We start from the raw sequence: 9349 nt of genomic DNA on the forward strand, positions 1-9349 counted from the left end.
CAGCGAACAAAGAAGAGGGAAAACAGAATATATTGTTTTGTGCTAAATATTATCTGCGTTTCCCGTGGAACAACAATTCACGTGGTGTGCGGGGATCTCCTTTTTTACTGTTATTTTGCTTTTGTGTTGCTGTGTGCGCTGCACCTCCTCGTGTGTGTGTGCGTGCCCTCCGTGAGGGGTGCTGACACGACGGACCGCTCTCGCCGTATGTACATGCGGTGGAGCCTTGCGTGCCGCTCCTGTTTGCTTCTCCCTCTTCCATCTGTGTGTTGGTGTTGCGGCAGGGCTGTGTGTGTGTGTGTGTGTGTGTCTGTTGCCGTGGATTGGAGTGTGTGTCGTGCGTGGTGTGCGGTGCACGGTGCATGCCTGGCTGCTGCCCTCTCCTCATGTGGTGTGCCCTCTGTGTGTGTGTCTGTCGCACCTCTCGTCTCCCCTGTTGCTCTCCATGTCCCTCACTGTGCAGATCAGCTCCACACCACTGAACGACCACACTCACGATGATGATGACGTGCCGTCTGCTGTGCGCCCTGTTGGTGCTTGCCCTGTGCTGCTGCCCCTCCGTTTGCGTGACAGCAACTGGTGGAGACATTTCCGCCGGCTCGGGCTTGTCGCCCCCTCAGCCAAAAGTACAAGATAACCCCGATGAGGGAAAGAATCGAAATAAGGATGCTGTTACGTTACCGTCAAGAAATGAGGCGTCCGGTACGGGACCGGGTCAAAAAGAAAACACCGGTCCGTTAAATGGACCAGATACACCCAATGCTGGAGGTGATGGAAACAAAGCAGATACGGCAATAAAACCAAGTACTACGAAAACCACAACCACGACAAATGCACCAACTACAACTACGACAACGACCACAAAAGCACCCAATACAACTACGAGCACGACAACTACAACCACTACGACGACCACCCGCGCACCGTCACGTCTCCGCGAAATGGACGGCAGCCTCAGCAGCTCTGCGTGGGTGTGTGCCCCATTGCTGCTCGCCGTATCCGCGCTGGTGTGCACCGCTGTGGGCTAAAGGGAGCGTGGGCTGTGCGTGCCAGCTCTCAGCCACGGGGACATGTGTACGTCTACTGTGGTCCGATGTATAAACTAAGAGTAATTATGATGATTGCGTTTTGCTTCATTTGCTTCCGCTGCCCTGCTGTGTGCTCCGCGTTGCTCCCCACATCCGTCACGTTGAACGCACCGCGAACACACTCATACGCATGGCACGCACACAACTGTTTGTGTGGACGCATGTTGAGGGTAGTTGCATGCGCACTGGAGACATTTGTGTGCAGGTTTTTGTTTCTTGTTTTTTTGTTTACTATTTTACTTTATTGCTGCGTGTTTGCATTTTTTGTTTCCCCTTTTTTTGTGTGTTTTTCTTGTCGTTAAATTTTGACAGGGTGTTGTGCGTTTTTCGCACTTTCATTGGTTCAATATTTCTCATGAAACGCGTGCTGCCGGCGGTGTTTTTTACTGTGCCGTGTCTTTCCCCTTTTTGCTTTTGCTCTGCGTTGACGGGGAGTTAGTTTGTGCTGAAGGCTGCACGCAAGTGACAGGAGTGATGGCGATGATGATGACTGGCCGTGTGCTGCTGTTGTGTGCCCTCTGCGTGCTGTGGTGCACTATAGGTGTAGTTGCGGACGGTGATACGGAAGAGGTTTTGGAGGACTTTGTTCCGCCGTCCCGGACTGATGAAACACAAGAATTACAAGAAGAATTGCGGAGCAAGGGACATTCAGCAAATGACGAACAAGTCGATGAAACACAACTTCAAAAACCACAAAAAGAAGGAGGAGGCCACCAAGCAGAAGATCCACTTCAACCAGTTGAACGATCTGTGCGAGCAAAACCGCAATCTGAAGGGCCTCGAGTCGAAGAAACGGGCAATCAAATTGAACAAGAACAATTACTACGGGGGACACAACGAAGTCCAAAAGTTGAAAATAAAACCCCAACCATACCTGGAGATAAACCCCAAGGAGGCAATGGAGAAGGTGATGTTTCTAACGAAAAAGAAAAACAAAAAGGAAAGGAAACGATTTCTCAAATTAAAGAAGAAGTTGTTGCACCTGGCGCAGGTACTCCGGAAGCGATTTCAATTGAGGATCACCAGGAAGCATCACGCAACCTTGCAGAAAAAACCTTGGTTGAAAACAAAGACATTGCCAAGGAAAATAATGTTAAAAAAGAAGAAAAGGAAAAGAAAAGTGAACAACAAGAACTTCAATTAAAACAACAAGACGGAAAACAAGTGACGCTGCATGGCTCACCCAGAGGGCCAGCGGCAACACAAGGCTCACTGGCACCTGTACCGCCAGAAGGATTGCAACAGAAGCAGATCAGCGACGGTTCAACAAAACAGCCAGAAGGAGAAGCTCCTTTAATTGGCACAGAAAGTACATCAGATGGAACTACCGACCCATCATTGCCATCCGTTTCTACAGGTGCTGGTGTTGCTGCCACTTCTGAATCCGACAAGAGAGAAGTAAAGGTTAGCGCCATTGCTGAATCCAACGAAACAACGGCAAATGAAACGGACGACCAACAGGAGCGAATTGGAAAAAAAGACAGAGAATCCGCGAAGGGTAAAACAGCCGTTGGTACAAATCAAACTACAAATAAAGACGACAGCGACAGCAGCACCGCGGTCTCCCAGACCACCTCCCCTCTTTTGCTTCTTTTTATTGCTGCGTGTGCGGCTGCTGCTGCGGTGGTGGCCGCGTGAGAGTGAGGGAGAGAGAGCCGTGCACCGCCCGCACACACACTCGTCCTTCTCTCACTCTCTGTGTGTGTCCCCTTGCATGGACTCTCGCCCTCACCTCACCCCACGAAGCACACACATAATGTGCCCATTGTATATATTGCATGTACACCCATGCAGGCCCGTTGGTGCTCTCTTTTGCACGACACGCACCGCTGCCGTCCTGCCTGGCTGCATGGGCGGAGCACCGTAGCTTTTCTTTGTTTTGTTTTTTTATTTTGTTTTTATCTCTCACTCCCCCATCCCTTTTCTCTTTTTTTGCTTTTGGGGGCAATCACTATGGACGTTTTTTCTTTTTTTTTATTCTTCCCTCTTTTTAATTGTTTTTTCTGCACTCTTCCTGTGAGGGGTGCCGTGTGTTTCCCGCCCAACTGCTCCACTCGCACACCCACCGACACGCTCATGACGACGGCCCTGTGCGCCTCGCCTGCTGCACGCATCAGGAGGGGCCGCGACGAACGGCGCGCTGAGGGAGCCGTGACGTGTGGGCGTGCGACGAGGGCCTGTGGGGCGGAGCACACATTTCTTTCCCTCTTGTTTTGTTTTCTTTTTTGCGGCCAGGGCGGGCAGACACCCGCAGCGCCACACACAAACACACCCTGCCGCCGTGTTTTCTTTTTCTTTTGCTTTCTTTTCTTTGTGGATGGTGTGTGCAGCTACCACCGTGCGGTGATGGAGGGTGGGGAGCTGTGCTGGACGAGACTACGTCCAGCTGTGCATTCTCACTTTCTTCCTTACTTAATGGGTGTCTGCTGCACACTGTAATGAGCGAAGTGTTTCCCGCTCTTGTTTGCTTTTGTTTTCGCCCACACGCGGTGCCGGTCTCATTGCTGTGCGTCCCATGGACTGCACGAAACGATGATTGGAACAACAGGCCGGATGCCGCACGAAATGTGAAGGATGTTGTGTGGGCTAGTGAAACAGTAAAGTCTTTTCTTTGACCTCTTTTTCTTGTTGCAGGCAATACGCATACACAAACACATGACTGTATGGTACTCCTTGGCGCATGAAATAAAAGTCTTTCCGAATCAATTTTTTCTTTCTTTTTTTTATATATTTTGGGAGCTCTTCTGGACTCTGGCCTTTTTTTTTTGGTAAATCGCTGCAGTTCTTTTTTTTTTCTTTGCGGTATTCACTGGCGCTGAGCGCTTACGTGTCCCGTTGAGTGTCTCTCTGGTAGCTGTGCTGTTGAAATGCCCTCATTTCTTTTTTTTTTTTTTCTGCTAGAGGCACCGATGGTCCACGACGACGATTATTTTTGGTCCCCATTGCGATGGCACGAGGGTGACTGGGCGCCGGCCTGCTGAGTGCACTCGGGGGGAGCGGATGGTGTGTGCACCGTGCCTCAATTTTGAGTGGGACGCCACTCGCCACGACCTGCTGTGGGACGCAATTCTAATTTGTCGGGGAAGTGAGAAGTAAAGGACAGCGCCATGGACTTGTATGCACCCTGTCCCTCTCGTTGCTGCCGTGTGTGTGGTGCGCATGGCCCTATCTTGCGGTGCGGCGTGTATGGCGTTGCTTCTGCGTGCGTTGTGCGGCGGGCTTCTCTTCTCCGTGTCTTTGCCCTTTTGTGTGTGGGAAAGTTGTGGGAGAGGATATGTGTGGGGGAGTGAGCGTAGGTGGCTGCCAGCCTCGCCCTGCGCATTGGGGAATTCCATGCACGTGGCTTTGCTTGACGGCGTTTTGCGGCACCCAGGCGCAGCGAGGAGGAGGATGGGGAGAATCTGTTGTGGGCAGAAGGTGGATGGACAGGACAGTCCCCTTCCGTGTCCTTCTCTATGCTGTTGGCATTACATACTGAGAGCATAAATTTGCGCGAGTGCGGGATGAAAGGTTTATGCCGTTTTGTGTGTGTTACTCAGTCTTCGTCATTGCATGTTGTCGTCACGCTGCGTTGTGGTGCGGTGCTGTTTGATGAGGGAAGGGTGCGATGCCACGGCTGCTGCGCACCACAACCATTTATTGCCTCTGCACCGTCATTGTTGTTTTTCAGTTTGTGTGAATTTTTTTGCGCTCGCATAATATTTTATTTTGCTTCACGATGAATTTGTTGGAGGAGCTTTGGTTTTGGTGCCTGCTTCATGGCGTTTCGCCTTGTGTGTCGGTTGCGGTGCTTCCACGTGGCGCCATAGCGTTTGATGGGGTGTTTATTCTTCTTTTTGCGCCCTGCAACCGACCTTGTTTCGTCATGGCGGCAGCGGTTGGATTCTGCGACTGCGCGCCTGCCGTGCTTGTCTCATCTTTTGCCGTTGCTCCCTCGTTGTGTTGGTGGGGAGGAGACGAACGACTGCGTCGGTGCAGTTGCGTTCCAGTGGGAGAGGGAAGGCACCGACCGCTGCTGACGGTGACGGTCTTTGCTGCAGGCGATCTGACAGGAGGACGTCACCGGCGTCACAGTTAACCGAGATGGATGAGGGCCGCACTGCGTCTCCCACCCCTCTCATCATTCCCTCAGTGCACTGCAGTCACACGCCACACGCACCGCACGGCAGCGGCGCGACCACCATCCGGATGTCTGTGAGCCAATCGGAATGTGCAATCGGTGGGAACCCTTTTTCCGTGTTTGAGTGCTGCCGCCGTGCTTTTTTATTTTTATTTTTGTTGTGTATGCCGTGCGTGTATGGTGCCGCTGATTGCTGCACAATGCCGACTCGCGTGGACTAGAAACGACGCTTTTGCTGCTGGCGACCGGCGAGCTCTCCACTCCACTTACGCACCACCAACACCAACAGCACCTTTCGGACGCGCTTGATGGCTGGCGGTCGTAACGCCGCCACGTGGTCTGCCTCGGTTTTTGTGTCGTGCGCGGCATCGGGACCGCCCTGTGATGCAGCCATTCGGTAACAGGAGCGGTGCCAGTGGTCATGTGGCTTTTTTCCGGGATTCAGCCACTCGGCGCGGTGGCTTTGTGGGGTTGTGTGGGCGTTGAGGATGGCAATGGTGTCACTGACTTGATTGCGTCTGCGCTGCTTTGTGTCGGCGGTTGTACTGTGATGGGGATTGTATATGACCGGATGCCTCTGCGTGCCACTGTGTTTGGTTACTGTTATTGCTGCCTTTTGTTCCTTTTCTGAGCGTACAGTTAGAGATACTTTTGCTTGACCAGCACAACTATCGTTTTAGGGTGTTAGGGATTAATTGCAGTATTAGGATTAGCAGCAGCACGATAACAATCTGGCGGAATCGTGTCACTGGATTTGCCATCTGTAAGAAGGGATTTTGAAAGCTGGAATTATGGTCGACGGGGCGGGTGCGACACACCACGACGGCCCTGTTGATACGTGTCTGGGTCGGTGGATGCGGTCTGCGGTGGATGCGTGTCCGCGCAGCCGGCACCGTGTGCGGCGCAGGGCCATTGCGGCTGTGCGTGTGGCGCTGCTCTTTGTGTTGGTGTTGTTTGCGGCGGCGGCGGTGTGGATGCCCGCGGTGCATGCGGTGGTGTTGCGACTGCGGGGCGGCACGGTGGACAGAGCCATCACGGTTGGTCGCGCCGTGGACACGCTGCTGATGGACGGCGTGTCCATCACGAACGGCGTGGCTGTGGTGTTCGACGTGCCGGCGATGCTTCCCGGCACACTGCGCATCGAACTGAGGAACTGCGTGTGCGACGGCGGTGCGCAGATCTACGTGCGGGGCTACAGCGGTGAGCCGGCGAGTGACCGGAGCCTGGAGGTGAGCGTGAGCGGGCTGTCCGGCGGCTACTGCTCGCTTGTGTTTGTGCACAACCTGCCGGCACACACGAACGTGAAGGTCCGTGACTCGACGATTGTGACGCCTGGACCGATGCACTACTCGCAGCTGAGCGGGCTGACGGACACGGTGGCGTCGCCGCTTGTGCTGCACGCGACGTCGCTGTTGCAGACGCAGCTGCGTGTGAGCAACACTGTGCTGAGGTCGTCGCATGCGGGCGGGTCGGCGGTGTACGTTGGCGGCGGTGTGGACCTGCTGTCGAGCGCGGTGGTGCTTGACGGCGTGTTGCTGGAGGCGTCGGGCGGTCCGACCGCGTTCGCGATGCATGTGTCATCCTCGTCGCGTCTCAGTCTGCGGAGCCACTCGGTGTTCTCCGTGACGAACGTGTCTATCGTGAGCAGCGGCGGTGGCTTTGTGCTTGGCGAGCGCCTCGCGGTGTTTGAGTCTGTGCTGCGCTTCGTGGACGTTGAGGGGTCTGCTGCGTCGTCACTGGTGCGCTGCGACGGTGGGACGATCGGTGCCGGCGGGTGGCTGGACATGCACGACGTGTGGGCGGTGGGTGAGGCGTCGTCGGTGGCGTCGCTGTCGGGAGTGACGCTGAGCGGCGGTGCCGTGTCAATTGCGCGCTGCGCTGCCACCGGCGCGACGCTTGTCTCCGGGCTGGCGATCACGAGCGGCGTCGTGTCGGTGCAGTGCAACCGTGCCGGCGGCCGGGTGCTGCAGAGCAGCGGCGACTACCGCTTGGCCGGCCTGCCCTCCGTGAGCGTGGTGCCGTGTGACGGTTGTGCGGCAGCGCTGGCGTGCTTTGACGCACTGACGGTGTCGTTCTCCGACTGCGTGTGCAGCTGCCGTGCCGGCGGTGTGGGCGAGGCATGCCTGCCGTTTGACGTGCCGCCTGCGAGGGCCGGCGGCGGTGGTGGCGGCGCGGAGGGCTGCGTGAGTGGCGTGGCGCTGACGGAGTCGGTGACGGTTGGCGGTGGGCGTGCGACGGTGTGCTTCGACTCGGTGGTGTTCAGCGGGCCGATCACTGTGACGGTGGATCTGCGCCTGATGGACGCGTTTGCTGACGCGCTGAACGTGACGCTGCGCCACTGCGTGCTTGCGGGCGGGTCGCAGCTGCGGATTGTCGGTCTCAGCGAGAGCACGGCGCGCCTGATGCCCCACGCCCTCGTCAACATGACGAATGTGACGTCGGTGGAGGGCACGATCGTGCTGCATGGCGCGATGCCGCTGCACTCGAGTGTGCTGTTGGCGAACTCAACGCTGCGCGCGACGGTTGGCGGGTCGCAGTACGTGCCGACGACCCCTGGCCATGCGGGATTTCGGTATGGCTCCGCGCTTGTCCTGGACGGCGTCCGACTTCTGTCGACGCGGTTTGTCATGACGCGGTCTACGCTGTTGTGTGGCGGGGGCTCGTGCGCTGCGATCTTTGTGGAGCGCGGCCTTGACGTGAACCTGTCCAGTGTCTTCTACATGGACAACTGCGCTGTCAGGTCGCAGGCGCACGTGATGTACGCTCTTGCGTCGGATCTGCGTGTCAGCGGTGGCTCTGTGTTCTCCATACAGAACGGCTCGTGGAGTGCGCCGAGCACCGAATACGGCAAAGGCGCGTGTGTGTTCAAGAATGTTGTTGTGGACAGCGGCAGCGTGCTGCAGATTATGTCCAGCACCTTCCGTCTTGGCTTCGCCATGCTCATGGCAACCACGCTGACTGTGACTGGCGGCAGCTGGCTGGTGCACCTCAACAATGAGTTCCGCACCGCCTACGTTGTGTACGTGGCTGCCTACTACGGCATGGCGTTCCGCGATCAGAGTGTGTGGTCGATACTTGACAACAACTTCATGTACGGCTTGTACTCGTCAACAATTGTAAGTATGACAAGCAACTGGTCACCACCATCCGACACGCGCCCGATCATCTACGGCGTGTGCAACGAGGCAAGGGGCTCAACTGTGACGAATTACCGAGTCGACCTCAATATTGGGACGCCCGTGACGGTACTGGACTGTGGCGTTTGCACCATAGACGCCGTGTGCTTCGCTGCGAGGACGAGCAACATCAGCGGCTGTGAGTGCGTGTGTGCTGCTGGCGGCTACGGTGACACGTGTCTGCCAGCTGCTGTTCCGGACGGTCTTGGGCCGCTTCCGCTGCCCGGTGCCACCGACACGGAGTTCCGCTGCGTTCACGGTGGCAGCATCAGTTCTTTGGACTTTCCTGATCCCGGTGTGCGTGGTCTGTGCTTCGTCAACGTGACCTTCACCGCCGCGATCGTGCTGGACCTGTCGTATTTTGACGCGCCACAGCAGACACTCAACATCACGCTGCTGCAGTGCGTCCTCATGGGCCTGTCGATCAAGGTGAGTGGTGCGCGCGTGCACGTGGAAGTGACTTCTTCGATGCTGGATTCTGGAGCGTTGGAGTTCAGGGGTGATTTTGGCGTGAGCTCCCAGATACTGGTGGTGGGCAGTAAGCTTGTGTCGACGTCGGGCCATGCCATTTTATTTGTGAGGTTTACTCTCAATGCGAATATGACGCTGCTGCTGCTTGACAACTACATCGAGGGGAGTAGGTACGCAGTCTATTTCATCAATGCTGTTGTTATTGATGGTGGCGGGATTATTGTGAAGGGAAATACGTTGAGGGCAACGGAGGTCGATGACGGTGTGGAATCATCTGTTTGTGTTACTTCTGTTGATGTGAAGAACGGCGGCTACTTTGACATAGAGAACAACACGATGAGCTCGGTCAATGGCGTTATTCTTTTTGGGGATACCACTGTGAGCTCTGCGGGGCTGCTGCGAGTGGCGGACTGCGTCTTCGTTGGCGGGACGGAAATTTTTGATTCCGCGCTGGTGTATGTGTCTGGCTCGGTGACCCTCGAGGGAGGTGCGCA

General features: G+C 55.8%; 3 protein-coding genes across 3 annotated transcripts, besides 8 other annotated features; all 3 read left to right on the top strand.

Annotated features, from left to right (window-relative positions):
- Positions 1-248: part of a sequence feature (areas not merged during assembly with more than two copies in the genome that could not be assigned to a particular haplotype) that runs on past the window's edge.
- Positions 249-948: a sequence feature (heterozygous, non-Esmeraldo-like haplotype).
- Positions 288-314: a microsatellite.
- Positions 498-1028, top strand: Tc00.1047053508147.140 (mucin TcMUCII, putative; the record flags this gene model as incomplete). The annotated part of the gene is made up of 1 exon (XM_809440.1): positions 498-1028. The coding sequence occupies one exon, from the start codon at positions 498-500 to the stop codon at positions 1026-1028; it is 531 nt and encodes a 176-aa protein (XP_814533.1).
- Positions 807-916: a microsatellite.
- Positions 949-2314: a sequence feature (areas merged during assembly that could not be assigned to a particular haplotype. This can correspond to areas where the two haplotypes were merged or to regions with more than two copies in the genome that were merged during assembly.).
- On the top strand, positions 1563-2726 carry Tc00.1047053508147.150 (mucin-associated surface protein (MASP), putative; the record flags this gene model as incomplete). The annotated part of the gene is made up of 1 exon (XM_809441.1): positions 1563-2726. One exon carries the CDS (start codon positions 1563-1565, stop codon positions 2724-2726), a length of 1164 nt encoding a protein of 387 aa, XP_814534.1.
- Positions 2315-2762: a sequence feature (heterozygous, Esmeraldo-like haplotype).
- Positions 2763-9349: a sequence feature (areas not merged during assembly with more than two copies in the genome that could not be assigned to a particular haplotype).
- Tc00.1047053508147.159 (dispersed gene family protein 1 (DGF-1), putative) lies at positions 6000-9349 on the top strand (the record flags this gene model as incomplete). The annotated part of the gene is made up of 1 exon (XM_809443.1): positions 6000-9349. A coding segment is annotated over one exon (3350 nt), but the record flags the coding sequence as incomplete, so codon positions are not given.
- Positions 7361-7448: a microsatellite.

This window comes from Trypanosoma cruzi, genomic scaffold, assembly GCF_000209065.1.
Source record: "Trypanosoma cruzi strain CL Brener 1047053516695 genomic scaffold, whole genome shotgun sequence".
In the NCBI taxonomy this organism is placed as follows: Eukaryota; Euglenozoa; class Kinetoplastea; order Trypanosomatida; family Trypanosomatidae; genus Trypanosoma; species Trypanosoma cruzi.